Source organism: Carettochelys insculpta, chromosome 29, assembly GCF_033958435.1.
Source record: "Carettochelys insculpta isolate YL-2023 chromosome 29, ASM3395843v1, whole genome shotgun sequence".
NCBI classification, from domain to species: Eukaryota; Metazoa; Chordata; order Testudines; family Carettochelyidae; genus Carettochelys; species Carettochelys insculpta.
In genome coordinates this window covers 5,601,776-5,618,635 of record NC_134165.1, presented here as the reverse complement: position 1 = coordinate 5,618,635, position 16,860 = coordinate 5,601,776, and the positions used below count along the sequence as shown (strand labels likewise).

General features: G+C 45.3%; 1 protein-coding gene across 7 annotated transcripts in view; it reads left to right on the top strand.

The window, feature by feature from the left end:
• EVI5L (ecotropic viral integration site 5 like) overlaps nucleotides 1-16,860 on the top strand; it is a 71,782-nt gene that overhangs the window by 10,843 nt on the left and 44,079 nt on the right. For 6 of the 7 annotated variants that reach the window (XM_074979574.1, XM_074979575.1, XM_074979578.1 and 3 more), the window contains 7 exons: nucleotides 2,791-3,017; nucleotides 8,269-8,458; nucleotides 8,858-9,082; nucleotides 13,426-13,500; nucleotides 14,577-14,702; nucleotides 15,074-15,217; nucleotides 15,985-16,074. In XM_074979574.1, the coding sequence (XP_074835675.1) occupies nucleotides 2,836-3,017; nucleotides 8,269-8,458; nucleotides 8,858-9,082; nucleotides 13,426-13,500; nucleotides 14,577-14,702; nucleotides 15,074-15,217; nucleotides 15,985-16,074 (1,032 nt within the window). In that variant the 5' untranslated portion in view covers nucleotides 2,791-2,835. The remainder of the gene's footprint in view (nucleotides 1-2,790; nucleotides 3,018-8,268; nucleotides 8,459-8,857; nucleotides 9,083-13,425; nucleotides 13,501-14,576; nucleotides 14,703-15,073; nucleotides 15,218-15,984; nucleotides 16,075-16,860) is intronic. The other variant, XM_074979579.1, reaches the window with a different exon arrangement.

The window sequence follows — 16,860 nt, the reverse complement described above, 5'->3', positions numbered from 1 at the left end:
GCTATAAGCTATCTATGCAAAACTCTGGTTGCTTTAGGTCAGTGGTCACCAACCAGTAGATTGGGATCTTCTGGTATATCCTGGAGCCTCTGACAGGTGATCCTGACTGGTTTACCTGGGAGAATATCAAGTGCCTGCATATCAGCTGCTCCTGCCGCACACTGCTATTTTTCTCCTGCCCTTCCCCCTGCGGGCCCCCCCCCCCCCCCAGCCTCCTGCTTGCTTTACAGGGTGCGGGAGGTAAGGGAGAGGGTGCTTATGTCAGAATGTCCCCTTCTCCCTCTCCTACACCATCTCCACCCCTCCCCCTCACATGCCATCTCTAGAGGGCTGGGGCTGGAGGGAACTTGCTTGCTGCTCCTATTTCTGAACATACCCAGCATACTTAAAGGGGCAGTGTGAATCTCTGTCACTCGCACAGAAACACTTGTCGTGGTGGTGGTATTACAACTTTCAAAATGAGTTCTTTTAGGTTTTTGACTGTGCCTTTCATAATTTTTATGTCTCTCGCATACTTCGGTTTAATTCTGAGTAGTAAGTTTTAAAATGCCTAACCTGTCACGGCTGGAATAATTATTCTGTAGCCACTTTTAAAGAATATATAGGTTTCTACTGGTAGTGCATAGCTGCACATTACCTCAGTATTGCTGCACATAACAAATTTCCTGCCCTTTCATTTTCCATCCACATGCAGAATACTGAGTCCCTCCCCTTTCCACAGGCCACTTTCCCCAGCTCCAAACCCTTCCTGCAGCTACCTCCTGCAGCCTGCCACCTGCCCACTCCCATCCCAACTTTCATCTCCAGACTCTGCCGAGAACCCATCCACACTCCATACCCCTTTGTCCAAGACCAGAGCCTCCACCCTCCCACCCAAGCCCCAGTCCAGAGACCATGAGGACGTGGGATAAGGATGGAGCGAGAGAAGGGTTTGGTCAAGGAGGCAGGGCAATGGTGGGTGGGTTTGAGAAATATCCTGGACTGCACTTCAATTCAAAAGGTAATGCTATATAATAATATGCTTGAAAAGTTTGGAGATCTGTGCTTTAGGTCTATCAGCAGCAGCGCACTCACCTCTTGAGTCCACGCCCTCCCATGGTGCTAACGCATTGTCCTTATTCAAAATTGCACCTGTTTAACTACATGTATGATTTTAAAAACATACTGGTTTAGTTACTCTTAAATCTCAGAGTCGATCTATGTGGGAAAAAAATAATTTAGAATAAAATTGGATTAGCTATTCCTGGTTAACTTTTAGACTACATCCACACTTGCATTCCACTTTTGAAAGAGGAATGCAAATGAGGGGAAACAAAAATGCACATGAGGCACTGATTTACATATCTTGTGCTTCATTTGCATAATCTTTTGAGAAGAGATTCTTTCAAAAGAAAAAAAAGCAGTGTAGACTTGGCTCTTTCAAAAATAAATCCTGTTTTTGAAAGAACCCTCATTCCTAGGAATAAGGAATAATGAGATTATGCAAACGAAGATATGTAAATCAGTGCATCATTTGCTTTTTTGATTTCCCTCATTTGCATTCCTCTTTTGAAAGAGGAATGCAGGTGTAGATGTAGCCTTAGTGTGGCTGTCCTTATTCTGGATTAAGACTAGGGAAGTAAAATACTGTTTAGTTAACTATTTTAATGCTATGTTTAACCAGTACCAATTAAACAGACTAGAGCAGCCCTGGTCCATGGCAAGGTGGTTGTGCCAGCCCAGTTGGGGTGGAGTGGCCTCTCCAGCTGCCCTTCCACCCCTCCTGACCCCCAACCCTGCAGCTGTGGCAGGCAGGGTGCTGCTCCAACCCCTACTGGTTAATTATAGACTAACAGATATTTTGGAGCATAAGCTTTCATGGGCAAAGACCCACTTTGTCAGATGCATGAATGGGTCTTTGCCCATGAAAGCTTATGTTCCAACATATCTGTTAATCTGTAAATTGCCACAGGACTTCTTGTTGTTTTTGAAGATGCAGACGAACACAGCTACCTCTCTGATACTGGTTAATTGTAATTGATAAACCTCTAAGTGGTTAAATATTAACATCCTAAATTAAGACTACCTAATTCCAAATTAGCTTAATTCCTTTCAGATAAACTAATTCATGATAAGACATTCCTAGTCCAGAATAAGAGAGTCCATGTGTGGAATTAATCAGGAATATATCTTTTGGGAGAACTCCTAGGCTGTGTCTACACTTGCATTCCTCTTTTGAAAGAGGTGTGCAAATGAGGTAAATCAAAAATGCAAATGAGGTGTAAATTTGCATATCAGACCCCTCATTTGCATATTTTGAAATAGCATCTTTCAAAAGAAGAAAACCAGTGTAGACCCTGCTTTTTTGAAAGTAAACCCCATCTTCAAAAGAATCCTTCCTATAAAAAAGGGCAGGAGGGTTCTTTCAAAGATGGGGTTTACTTTCGAAAGAGCAGTGTCTTTATTTCGAAAGAAGCTATTTTGAAATAAGAATATGTAAATTAGGTGCTGAATATGCAAATGAAGTGCAAAATATGTACATCATTTGCATTTTTTATTTCCCTCCTTTGCATACATCTTTTGAAAGAGGAATGCAAGTGTAGACACACCCTTGAAGTTCTGAGTTGAAGGTAGTGTATCGTCTGGAAAGTACAGTGTTGATTTAGAATAATAAGTCTTTGGTATTATGTAAGGGAGCCAGTGGCTGCTGAAGCTGACAGTCTTTTTTTTAAATAAAATCAAAGTCTGAAACAAAGAAGCTCTAAACTCTGGTACTGTCCATTGGTATTAAGGCTGCTTGTTTACTTGCAGATGAAACTTTAACTTTCCTGAAGGGTGTTCCTGTGGATTTTGCGAATGAACATCCCTGCTACGCTCAACCTTCCTGAGATGGCAAGTCCAGCAGTCAGCCCAGACTCTTCCTCACAGGAGGCTCTTTCTTCTGTCAACTCTGCACCAGCATGCTCCCCCACCTCAGATTCAGAGAACCTAAGCCCAGATGAGCTAGAGCTGTTGGCAAAGCTGGAGGAGCAGAATAGGTAAGGAAAGCTTAACGTTCTAGTATGTCCTCATAACTAGAAGCTAATGGAAGGTAATTTATAATCCAAGGAGTGTCTATAGTGTGCAATGCGCCATCATCTGTATGTGAAAAATAGTGCGAACCCATCAAAGAAAAGTACTGTTGAAGTGCTCCAGCAGTGTGCCTCAGCCCTGACCTGGAGGGATTGCCTCTTTGGGTGAAAGGAAAGTTTGGCCTCTAAGGCCTATACAATCCTTAGCCTCACCCTGACCATCAGCAAGAGGTCAAATGTGACAGACACAGTCTTGTACTAGTGCTAAGTGTACTCAAGCTTCCTTTCTCGCCCCCCAGCAGATCATTTCAGAAATCCCACTGCAGCCAGAAGATAAGTGATAGTGACCAAGAGTTTTTTCTAAACTGGGTCACTTTTTCATCAGTAGTCCTGAGCTGAAAGGCCCCATATGTTTTGACCAGTCACTTGGGTTACTCTCTCCAGACGATCTCATTCTTTCTAATGTTTTGTCTATTTTGAGGTGACTATCACTTGTTCCTTACTAGGTGCGGCTCTTGTTGGGTAGCTATTTAAAGACATTTTCCACCTAATACAGTACACAGAGTCCACAGTAACAGACTATCTGGAGTACAGGATTGTGGGCTGTACATCTTTTCCCACTCTGCCTCTTTAGTTGTAGCCTGAGGCAAAACATTTTGCCATTTGGTGCATTGTTTTATCCATCTTTAAAATAGGGATGATAATACCTTTCCAAAAGAGGGGTTATTAGACTTAATTAGTTTGGGCCAAATTCTGCCCTTTGAGATGTGCACTCAAGTCCCCATAAAGTTGGCAGATGTTATCCAAGGGCAAAAATTGGCCTGTAGCATTTGAGTAACACTTAAATCCTGGGACTAAAGTCCTCTGGAAGGATAAAGACAATGGTAATCTCTTTCCTGATTAATATATCATCTGCCTCATTGGCACTTTCTGTTGGTTTTGTGTCATTTTTAGAATGCGAGAGAAGGTGTTTGTCTTTAACATCTGACCCAAACACAGGAGGTCTGCAGGCTGGAAGTGTAAAGAGCCTTGTACATTTAAAATTTGCAAAACGCTTGGGTAAGGGAAGGCATCAGCTTCCCTACAAGACATGGATCTTTCCACAGCCTGCTCTTTTTTAGTAACAGAGAGGGAGCCGTGCTAGTCTATATACTATCAAAACAAAAAGCAGTCAAGAAGTGGGTCTGTCCCACGAAAGCTCATCTAATAAATTTATTTTGCTAGTCTTTAAAGTGCTACTTGACTGCTTTTTGCTCTCTTTTTAGAGTGGGAAGACTGTAGTGTTTACCCTAATGGCAATATAGCTCATGGCAGCTGGAGAGCCTTTTGTCAACTGTCCACACACACAGTGGGTGTTGAGTCACTGGGAAACAAAACAAACTGCTGCATTTTAATGAAGTTGGGGAATGTTGCTGATACCTTACAATCAGCAGCCTGTTGGAGATGGAAGGAGTTAGAATCAGGAGATGCCAGACTTGTTGTAAGATGACCCACTAACTGTATCTCCTCTTTAATGATCCACACAGGATCCACGTTGGGGGGAGGGGCAAAGTCAGTAGGCCAGCATGTCTTTCTATTTGGTGGTGCACATTTGCACATGCCTTGGTGCACATAACAAAATTTTTTCTGCCCATGGATGAAAAAATTAGAGGGAATGCTGCCCAATAGCCACATAGCCTACCTGAGTTGTATTTTCAGGCCTCTTCTCATTCTCCAGGTGAGACGTTTTTCCTGAGTGTACAATGAATGATTTCTCTAGTGAGGTCTGTTCTGGGCAGGTGAAACCATTCTGAGGGTGTCAGAGTTGCTTTAAGGAAGTTTTCTGGCGCGTGTTATACAGGAGGTCAGACAAGAGGATCACAGTGGTCCCTTTTGACCTTGGAATCTGTGCTTGTTGTTGGCTTGCATAGTTTTAACCCTATAAATGCCATGGTGCATCCTTTTACAATAAATGGAAGACTCCCCTTCCTGTAGGAGAAGGGGACTCGATCAGACACTTCTATCTCTGATTCTCTGTCTTTAAAGAATCCAAGGCTCAAAATCAAAAGCTTCTTAAAGCTGTTACGGAAGGATGCTGCTGGGAAAGGGTCCTGTTAACAAGGTGGTGTCTGGGAGATGCAGTTTGTGGTAGGGTGGGGGGAATTACACACTCTGAGGAAGAGGATGGGGGCGGGCACTGGCCTTGTCAATTACTGATCATCCTGTTTTCCCAGGCTTTCCTCTCCCTGTTCGTCAGCAGCCAGTCAGTCAGTCCCTTATTTGGTGACACTGAATCAAAAAATGGCCCAACCTTGTCAGCTGAACTTGAAAGCAAGAAGGTGAAGCTGTTGACAGGGTGAATTCATATTCAGAAAGGCACCAGATTCAGACCCTTTCCCATGTTTTAGTATGCCCCTGGAACAATTCTGTATTCCCCCAGCACTGAAACTGCCTCCATTCTGCTTCTCTCTCTCTACCGTACCACCACCTTTTCATCAGGAAGGTGACTCTCTTTAAAGTGACATTGAGAATTTCTGGAAAGGTAGACTCCTTTTCTGCTCAGATTCATTGCTGAGTTTAATAGTGTCATTCTGTTAAGAGTAACTATTAGTCTCTGATCAGGAAGTTGTTCTCCAGGGCCCTAGCTAGCTTGTGCCGCAGATAACAAAAGCCACTTTCATTGCTCGTTTCCATCCCACTAGGCATCTGACTGTAGCTCAGTTGTAGATTTCCTTCCCCCTCTCTGAGGGGGTGCACCTGGGTCTCCCTGAGCACATCCGATTTTGTTAGATGTTGAATGTTTGTAAAGGAAACAAGGCCAGCTGTAAGCTCTATTGTTCAAGTGACTGGAGGAAAAATGTAGAATTTTGGTAAGGGCCCAGCAGCTTTGAACAATGACTCTTTAGATGCAATGGAAAGCAGCGGTCTTGGCTCTTGTAGTGGCGGAATATCAGTGGTACTTCTAGCAAGAGCTGGCATGATGCCTGTGCTGGTCAGGTTACAAATTGAGTTAATGCATCTTGCATGTCTAAAACTCCCTGTGCGGCTTTAATCTGTGGCTTGTCTTGGGGGTTGTCTATACTGGCAAGTTACTACACTGTAACTTTCTCACTCGGGTGTGAAAAAACACACCCCACCTTCCCTGGGATCACAGCACCAAGTGCCAGTGTGGCTAGTGCTACAGCATTGGAAGCTATGCTCCCAGCGCAGCTAGCTACAGTCCTCATGGAGGTAGTGTACCTATTGTAGCCAAATTGCCACATTGAAGCACCACCATGGCTGTGTTTTAAAGTTTGTGTAGACAAAACCTCTGTTTCCTGTCCTGAGCTGTGGCAGTGTTGCTGTGCGCCCCGTCCTGGAGGTGGTCGCATTTCACTGAAAGGTGAAGTGCTCTTGTTGCTCTGCTTTTCAGTTTCAGAAAGGTGGGTGAGATAAGATGACCATCTTCTGTTGGTGAGAGAGACAAGTTTTCATGCATATACAGAGGTGGTCTTAAGGTCTGGGAAGCGTACTCCCTGTCACTGCAAAGTGCAAGGTAGAACAGAGTGCTTAACATAAGTAGTTAATGCATTTCAAGGGACCATTCCAGAGGAAGTGGCCTGTTAACACCTTTGCAGTCATGGCAATAGGATGGGTTATAGTGGGTTATAGATTGTTGTAATAAATCCAGTGTCCATTCAATTCATGATGTTTAGTGTCTAGCAAACTTACGCTTTTGTTTAAATTTCCCAGAGCTGAAGAAGAGGTTTGTGTAAGCTCGAAAGCTTGTTTGTCTCACCAATACCAGGTATTCCAATAAGACCATATTTCATCCACTGTATCCATATCCTACGACCAATGAGTTTACAGCAACACTTCATAAAGCTTCTTTGTAGAGCACTTTGGTATTCTCAATGCATGGTCAGAATTGCAACTGATTTTAAATTGCTCTGTTTCAGTTGGCTTCAGTAGCTATTCTAATTTCAGGCTGTGTGGTGTAAGTTATTTAAATAGTCACATGGTGATGTCACAAGGGTAGTTATAATTTAATACTGCAGTAGCCCCAGCCAGTGTTGGAGTCCAATTGTGTGAAGTGCCATATACACAGAAATAACAAGGCTGTGATTGTTATTCTAGTTTGCTTCTTGTTAATACCTCCTGCACAAGTTCCCTAACATCTTTAGTTATCGCTTATACTCTGTTGTCAGAGTCATTGCTTTATGTCTGAATCAGTCACCTTTTGGACTGATAACTTCTAGTTTGTTCTCTGCCCAAAGGCAATTGTTCTACCTTTTTAAATTTTGTCAGAATTCCTTCAGGCCAGGGTATGAGGTCAGCAATGGAGTAAGATGTATAAAGGCACTGACGAGCTTGGAAAGTGTATGCACTGATTGGCTCCAGACGTCTGTGTTCCTCTGCAATAAAATGTGCAGGCTCCTACCATTAGGGTTGTGAGATTAAGGGTGCAGGAGTAGGTGAACTTGGCTGTATTGTACATAGACTGCTGTTATTTTTTTCTCTTATGAAATGCAGACTTTATGTTGTTGTTTGTGCTCCAGCAAGATAACATGCTAACACATTAAGGTTTACATTTAACAAAATTTATTTTAAAAGTGGTAATGTGCTGAATACCCTTCTTAATCTGGCTAGTGGGGACTTGCAAAAGGTGACATGGAGTTTAGGTTGCCTTTTGATTCTGACTGTATTTAAAGGCTCCACTTTGAAATAGAAGCCAAGAAGAGCTTAAATTGGAAACGTATAGCTCCTAAGATCCTCCCATAGGAATGTGGAGGGTTCACCCTGACCTCTGGCTGCACGCTTGGTGTGAATTCCCTCAAAAACCTCTATTGCAAGTCTAGTTAAACTTTATTCTTATGAAATCCCCAGCAGAGATCGTCCACATTCCATGATGGAATCTTTGAGTCTGAATCACTTCCTGAAACACACAGACTTGATCTTCCATTATTAAAAATAAGGTAGTAATATGCTAAACTCTCCCTCTTGCTTCTGCCTTCACTGCAAAGGTTGGTGGCTCTAATAGTCCATATTTTGGCAGAGGAGCTTTTCTCTTTGGATGAGGAGTGTTCATAATGTAGAGCATGCATCTGATGAAAAGCACCAAAGGGGAAGGTTTGCACTGGTGGTCTTTCTGTGTTGCTTGGATGGTTGCTTCCTTGTTGCCCTCCTGGCTTTGCTTCATGGAATCTGGGCAGAGGTGGCAGTAGCTCTGGTCTCATGGTGGTCATGGTGTCTCTTGCAGGCTGCTAGAAGCAGATTCCAAGTCTATGCGCTCCATGAATGGCTCCCGCAGGAACAGTGGCTCCTCCTTAGTCTCCAGCTCCTCAGCATCCTCCAACCTGAGCCACCTTGAGGAGGACACCTGGATCCTATGGGGGAGAATCGTCAATGAATGGGATGAATGGCGGAAGAAGAAGGAGAAATTGCTAAAGGTGAGGAAATGAGACAGCTTAGGGAGAAATTGAGAAGCAGTTAGCACAGCGTCCACCTCTTCCTCTAACCCCTCTCTCATCTCCCACTCATTCCCAGCAACACCTGAGATCCTTTACAGGCTGAAAGGCAGTGTGATTTCCTCTAGGGCAGGCTCTAACCCTGTCCTAGGACTGTCAAAAAAACGTTCTTCCACTACTTGTCCCCATAGCTATCCATCTCAGTCACAAGCGAGAAGGAATGGGATCTCTTCAGAGCACTCAGCAGCATCCCAAGCCCTTGCCAGCACCTGCCTCCACACAAGTTTATGTAGAGTATCAAACTCCACACAGTCCTTGTGGCACAAAGACGGCAGCTCTCTCATGCTAATTCCTGATTGGCCATGCTTTGCCTCTCTCCAGGAGCTCATACGGAAAGGAATCCCACACCACTTCCGAGCTATTGTATGGCAACTTCTGTGCAGCGCCACAGACATGCCTGTCAAGAACCAATATTCAGAGCTGCTGAAGATGTCTTCCCCCTGCGAGAAGCTGATCCGGAGGGACATAGCCCGCACATATCCTGAGCATGAATTCTTCAAGGGACAGGACAGCCTAGGCCAAGAGGTCCTTTTCAATGTCATGAAGGTAACAGGGTGCCACCTGCCATGGTCATATGGTAGGGCAACATCTAGCATATGAGCAGAGGGAAAGTGTGTGTGTGCGTGTGCGTGCGTGCGTGCGCACGTGGTCACACATGATGCAAGCCCTGCACACTTTAAATGCGGTTACAGTTGGAAGAATGACTTGGTGGAAGCTGCGCAATTTTCATTTCACTGGCTTGAATGACAGGATTGTGACAGTGAGGTGGGTGGTGAGGTGAAAATCCCGTGTCTTGTGAGTAAGGAAGTCTTAGCAGGCAGTAGCTGAAGAGAGTTTGTGCCCTGCCTCCAGGTTAGGGTGTGATGCAGCTGATTTCACTCACTGCTGGATCAACAGGGAGCCCAGACTATTAATAGTCTGTAGCAAAGCATGCTGGGAGGCTAAGGTGTGTGTAGGCCCTAAAATCTACACGTACTTCCTAGTCAGTTGGAGGGAGGGATGACTCCAGAAAAGGGATTGTTTGTTCGTCAAGGGAATGCGGTAGGAGTTAGCATCCCCTGCCTGGTGTGTCTGAAGGATCTGTGAAGATTTAAATCTGTGGGTTATGTACAGAATAAGATCTTGGAGAGGTTTTCTTGCACAAGGTCTGTATTAACTATGTGTCAAAATTGTTGATATTAGCCGTGTCTACACGTGCATGCTACTTCGAAGTAGCGGCACTAACTTCAAAATAGCGCCCGTCACGGCTACACGCGCCGGGCGCTATTTCGAAGTTAACTTCGATGTTAGGCGGCGAGACGTCGAAGTCACTAACCCCATGAGGGGATAGGAATAGCGCCCTACTTCGATGTTCAACGTCGAAGTAGGGACCGTGTAGTCGTTGCGCGTCCCGCAACTTCGAAATAGCGGGGTCCGCCATGGCGGCCATCAGCTGAGGGGTTGAGAGATGCTCTCTCTCCAGCCCCTGCGGGGCTCTATGGTCACCGTGGGCAGCAGCCCTTAGCCCAGGGCTTCTGGCTGCTGCTGCTGCAGCTGGGGATCCATGCTGCAGGCACAGGGTCTGCAACCAGTTGTAGGCTCTGTGTATCTTGTGGTGTTTAGTGCAACTGTGTCTGGGAGGGGCCCTTTAAGGGAGCGGCTTGCTGTTGAGTCCGCCCTGTGACCCTGTCTGCAGCTGTGCCTGGCACCCTTATTTCGATGTGTGCTACTTTGGCGTGTAGACGTTCCCTCGCAGCGCCTATTTCGATGTGGTGCCGCGCAACATCGAAGTTGAACATCGACGTTGCCAGCCCTGGAGGACGTGTAGATGTTACTCATCGAAATAGCCTATTTCGATGTTGCTACATCGAAATAAGCTACTTCGATGTTGGCTTCATGTGTAGACGTAGCCATTGGCACACCAAATACTTCAAAGGGCCTGGGCTACAGTGTTCTTCAAAGAGTGTCCTCCTTCCTCTGACTTCCACATTGTATTCATAGTGTCCTTGACCCATCAGCAAGAAGCTTGTGACAACTTTATCCAGGGAACTCTCTTCCTCCCACCCCCTCCTATCCTCCCTACTGATGTGCAACAGTGCAAGGAAGTCTAATATCCATCTGTCTCTGCTGTAACTTTATAGATCTTGCAGAGCGAACAGGAAAAGGGTAACTTGTCAGTTTCATGTATCAGAGAGGTAGCTGTATGAGTCTGTATCTTCGAGAGCAACAAGAAGTCCTGTGGCCCCTTACAGACTAACAGATATTTTGGAGCATAAGCTTTCATGGGCAAAGACCCGCTTTGGGTCTTTTTGAAGTGGGTCGTTGCCCATGAAAGCTTATGCTCCAAAATATCTGTTAGCCTATAAGGTGCCACAGGATGACTTGTTGTTGTTGTTGTCAGTTTCATGTGACTTAGGGAGGTGGTCTGAGAAGGGACCATATATGCCCAGTTGTTCTTCTAGCGTCAAAAGCATATTAAATGAAGAAGCCCTGCAGACTGTAAGACACTGCAGTATGTTTTCTCCTTAACACTCACTGGCTGTATCTACATGAGCCCCCTCCTTTTGGAAGGGGCATGTTAATGAGGGAGTTTGAAATATGCTAATGAGTTACTACCATGAATATGCAGTGCCTCATTAGGATAATGGTGGCTGTGGCAATGCAAAAGTGCCACCTTTGAATCGCTTGCTGCCCATGTAGCTGGGAGACTTTTTCGAAACAACCCCCTAGTCTTCAAAAGCCCCTTCTTTCCATTTGTTTTGGGGCTGCATATTCATGACAGTGCCTCATTGGCATCTTTCAAACTCCCTCATTAACATGCCCCTTCTGAAAAGAGCAGGCTTGTATAGACACAGCCACTGTGTTTTGCCTGCTAAAGGCACAGTATGAAAGACATTCAAATAAGGAAAATGGGCTTAGAAAGTGGTAGCTAATAAAACACCCAGCAATTTTCCTTTAATATGTTTTTCAGCCTGAGTGTCAGTTCTTCTCTTGTTGCACAAATACAGGGGAGGGCTGTCTACAGTGATTTAAAGCACTTCAGTTTTCTCTGGCTTTTTGGTGACACATCAGCAAAGTGCCTCAGTGATTCATTAGTGGATGAGAGCACATCCAACCCACTGAAATGTAAATGTGTTAGAGATCGAAGTCTCTTCTAAAGCACTTTGAGAACAGTGGTCAAAAGGGATACATAAGATCGTCTGTAATCTCACTAAGAACAGGTACACCCCATGTTCAGCTGCTGTACAAACTTCCCCTGCCAATGTGCTGCCTCTTTCTAGAGTCTAAAAGGACTCTTGAGGGACTTTGGAGGTGTCCAGTCTCCATAGCCAGTTCAGTGCTTGTCTCTAAGGCTCCCAGTCAGGAGGCCAGTTGCAGTGATGATTTCTGTTATGTACACAGCAGTCTAAAACAAACCAGTTGAGCCCACAAACTCCCTTCATGTGGCCTAGGCACCACTCTGAGTCATCTGTGGAAACGCCAGAGCCTGAAGGAGTCAATGCAGCTTTTGGAGAACAAGCTGGATTCTGCCTCACAGGTCATAAGCTCTGCACTTGGGCAGCCACCCAGGTGAGATTTAGATGCTGCCCAACTGACTAACAGCATGCCCACAGCTGGTAGCAGCCAGCAGCATGTCTTTCTACTGGTGTTGCACATCCACACATGCTGCAATGCACATAAACAATTTTTTTTCCACACATGGATGCAAAAGAATTAGTGGGAATATTGATCAACAATATTGTATGCAAATTGCAACAGTAAAAATCTGTTGTTGGGGGAGTCGCAGATAACCTACTTTAGCATCACCTCCCAGTGAGAGTTTGCAAGAAGTGGTGGTTAAAGAAATAAACTTAGTGCTGGTAGTAGCGTAGTTGTGATCTGGGAGCCCTTGGGGGACCATAAATACAGCATTGCACACTTACAATGCATTACTCTTTTCTCTGTCCTTTAGTAGCCATTTCTATCAGTCTTATGTCCCAGAGGCTGCCTTGCTTTACTGGTATAATAAATGGCACTTTAGTGACAAGCCTACAGACCTTCACCATTAAATAGCGTAGTAATATAAACATTTGTCTCCACATGCATTTCACAGCAATTCTCTTCAGCTTGCTGGATGAGTGAGCATCTGACTTTGCACTGGTTTGCTGTGCAGTTAGGTTTCTTCCTTTTGTGGGATATACTGTTTGTTGTCATTAGTGACTATTAGGCACCTGACTTAAGGAGAGACAGAACCCTTACATGTGAATGGGATCTGATCTCTGATTATGTCCTCCATCTTGTGTTTTCCTTCTGTTTCATGTCTTTGAATAAACATTGCGAGAGTGGCACAGATTGTTGCCACCCTCCCATTGAAGTTTTCTGTGGGTTTAATTGAAATTTTGTACATTCCAAGAAATCTGTTAGTATACACCTGCAGGGAGAACACGCTATTTGTGCTTTCGTTTCTGTGGTTGGAATGTCATTGGAATACATCTGGCTGCAGTGGGGGACCTGTAAGACTGTTACCTCCCTCCATGCGTGTTTGGAAAGTGCACTGTTTCTACTTATTTGCTTTTCTGACCATAACTGGGTGTTGATATGAGTTCTGTTTCTTAGCAGATCGTGCTGTAGACAGTTAATACAGCTTCAGGTGATGCTTGCTGGCTGCAATCCCTGGGCACCAGAGAGCACATTGTAGGCATAATTTCATCTGGGATACATTTCTCTTCAAGTGTGTGTGGCATAGAAATATTTAAACTACTTCTAGGTATTAAAAGAAGTATCCTTTCTCTGGCCTCCAAGCCCTATGACCCTTGGTTTTGTTGCTTTATTCTTTGCCTTTATACTATGTTATCACTTGTGTCTCAGAGCTGTGTAGCTCCAGAGATGGTGTCCCTGCTTGCGTCACACTTAAGCACTCTCTCTTTCAGGCTTATTCCCTAGTGGACCGTGAGGTTGGATATTGTCAGGGCAGCGCATTCATCGTTGGATTGCTGCTAATGCAGGTTGGTGCAAGTGGAAATCATGCTGTGTGAGATTATGCAGCATCTGACCCATCAAAGCTGCTAGCCCAAAATTCTTTCCAGTGCAGTTAATGGCTGTGGGAATGTCACAGTGTCTTTAACTTCCCCCAAAGACTTGGCAGAAGAGACTTGGTTTAATGGTTTACTTGAAAGACCCCTGCTGCTCACTGCTCTGTCAGTACAAATGCAAACCTGGCATCAGAGTTAGTGACCTTCTGGACTGTGAATTCAGCCAACTTGAGCTGTGCTGACTCGTTTCTCTGCCAGTTCTGAGAAGTGCCCTCTGTAGTGCCAGAGTGCCTCTTTCAGGGTCCAGGAGTTTTCCATTGACATATAAATCATGGCACCCTTCCTGCATCTGTAACAAGGCAAAGCCTGTTTTAAAGCCCAAATCCACCACCCCACCCTGTGAAACACACTCCAAGGAGGGTTTTAAGGAAGGTGTTTTAAAAAGGAAAGCCAAGGACTTGTTTTGCCATAAGTGGTGCTCGAAAGGTCTCTCACACTTCACAGGTGAATCAACACATTAATGGACAAACCTCAAATGTTTTGAATATTCCTTTGTTTCCTTGTTGCCTCTTTTGATGCATACCTCACAGCAGTGAACCCTAAAATCAGGAAAGAAGGGAGGCAGTTGGAGAAAAGTCATTCGGTCTCCTCTTCACAGTTTTAGAACTGCTAATCTGTAAAGTCCAGTGTAAATTTATGATATGCTATGTACAAATGAGACATGCAAAATCAATATAGACCTACTGGGGAGAAGAGGGCCCAGTGTGGCCGAGTACTGCTCGGTATGCAAATAGGATTACCGTCTCCAGTGGGGTTGCATTTTATGTCAGCAGTGGCTGGCCATGTGGAAGTAGCAGGAAAACAGCTTGATCACTGTCCAGAAGTGTCCAGAATCAAGCCCACATGTAAAGCATGGATCTACGAAAAGCTGCTCCTCTTCTTGTAACTAGTGTTTGTCTCATCTATGTAAGAGCATCATTCCTGAGTTGGTTCTGTGCTGGGCTCTATTGAGAGACTAATGTGGGATATGTCTCATTTTGAACCTCTAGATGCCTGAGGAAGAGGCTTTCTGTGTGTTTGTGCGGCTGATGCAGGAGTATCGATTACGAGAGCTATTCAAACCCAGCATGGCTGAGCTAGGCCTCTGCATCTACCAGTTTGAGTACATGCTGCAGGTAAATACAGCGAGGAGATCGGTGTGATAGTAGCTCAGACTATGAAGCCTTGTGATCCAGAGTTAATAGCAGGCTAACTCTGGGGAACTAGCCAGTGGTTTCTTTGTGCAAGTAATGTGACTTTCATCTGGAGAAGCCTGGATTCTTTCCTGATTCCCCAAGGAGTGTTAGAGAAGACCAGAACCTAAATGAGCTAATTACCTCTGGGAGCAACTAATGGGATTGGCTCCTGCAGTGGAGTCTTTGGCTCTCATAGTACAGAGCTTCCTCTGGCCAGAGAACCCCATATCCTAGAAAGGGCAGTGGAACCTAGTTGGCTGTAAGTATCAGCAAGAGTCAAATGTCCGCTGTCTGTCTCCTCTTCTGTTCAGGAGCAGCTGCCTGAGCTCAACATCCACTTCCGCTCCCAGAGTTTTCTCACCTCCATGTACTCATCATCCTGGTTTCTCACGCTCTTCCTCACTACCTTCCCTCTGCCTGTGGCCACCCGAGTGTTTGACATCTTCATGTATGAGGTAAAGCACTTCACACCAGGAGGACTGGGGCCATGAGCATGGGCCTACAGGGATTTCTGACACTGCTTTTCTCAGTACAGGGGTCAAATGCAACAGTGCCAAGGTTGGGGAAGAATTAACTGAGAACAAGTGAAGTCGTTTTAAGAACAGCAAAGCTGCCTTTTCTGCTTGAACAGAAGGATCTCATTAAATTTCACTCGGCCTCCTTGTAAAATAAGAAAGGGGTTTCCCTGCTATGCAGTGCTTCAAGGGTGTAAAACCTATGTCCTCTCTTTTTTTCATCAGGAACACTTCCATTGACTCTCTTGTTCCTGCGTGACAGGATAAGAGAGACACTGAATATCAGTAATGATTAGCCCCGAGAGACGAGCAAGTTTAGTGGGAGGAGCCCTACACCACACTTCATCCCTCCCCTCTGAGTCTGGCTTTACTAACAGAGGTATCCTTGAGCCACATGTGTATGACTAGCTGGGGAGGGAGGAGAACGTGACTGGAGTAATTCCTGTGGGAACAGTGGCCAAACTGCAACCTATGGAGTTCTGGGGTTACCCTTTTGATCCAAGGGGCCTAGGTGACCATTTACTCAAGGCTTTTCATTTCCAGAGCGATGTCCAGGCCATAGTATGAATGAGAATCAGGCCCTGGGTGTCGTTCCCTGTCTCTGAGAGGCAGAGAGAACAGAACTGAGGCATCTGACTTTTACTGCATGCTCAAATATGTCATGAGCCTTGTGTCTGGGGCTGAATCTTCTGTGTGCTTTGCCATAGGGGTTGGAGATCGTCTTCCGGGTGGGGATGGCCCTCCTGCAGTTCAACCAGGCAGAGCTGGTGCAGCTGGATATGGAAGGGATGTCACAGGTCAGAGCAGCTCTGCACTGCACTCAGATTGCCTTCTTGGGAGGGGTTTACACTTCAGCCATGCAGTTGTTTATAGGAAGGAGTGCCATAATCCTGTTTGAGCCCTGATTGGCTGGCCAAGCTCGGTATAACTCCCAAGGACAGCCCACTTCATCTTGGCTGGCCCATGCCTCAGCTTGTGGTGTGGCACTGCTCTGTGTGCTTCATCTGCCATGCTGCTGAAACTCTGTGGCTACAAGCCTGAGCAGCCTGCTGCCCTTTGGGCCCAATCTGGCCCATACCCTGAGTCTATATATTTGAGGGTAAGCAACTTCTACAGGCCATTTCCTTTTTCCTCAGCATAATTTCAAAGGCGAGATGAAAGAATCACCAACAGATATTCTGTCTCTCTCTCCAGCCAGTGAAATACAGTTGCCTGCAATGGTATGGTTTATCCCAGCAGTGCCATGCACAGGGTTAATCTTACAGCCCTGTAACCTGTGGCTTTTGTTCTGCTTAGACTTGCTGCAGTACCAGCATCTTTTCTACATGGGACCCAAGAGGTTGGTGGGAAGGGCAAAGAGAACAATTGCATGGCAAGAAAATGCAGTCATGTGTTATATACAATTGGGCTTTGTGAATCTGGCCCATCAGCAGTTACAGTTCTCACTTGCTGTGCTGTCCCTGTCATGCACCAGACAGAAAGAAGTACTTTCAGGCTTGCTGAGGTTGCAGATTGGTTTTCCTTCCAGTTCCCCTGCAGCCTGGTCACTGGGCACCAAGAGCCATAACTTTCAGCTGTCTGAT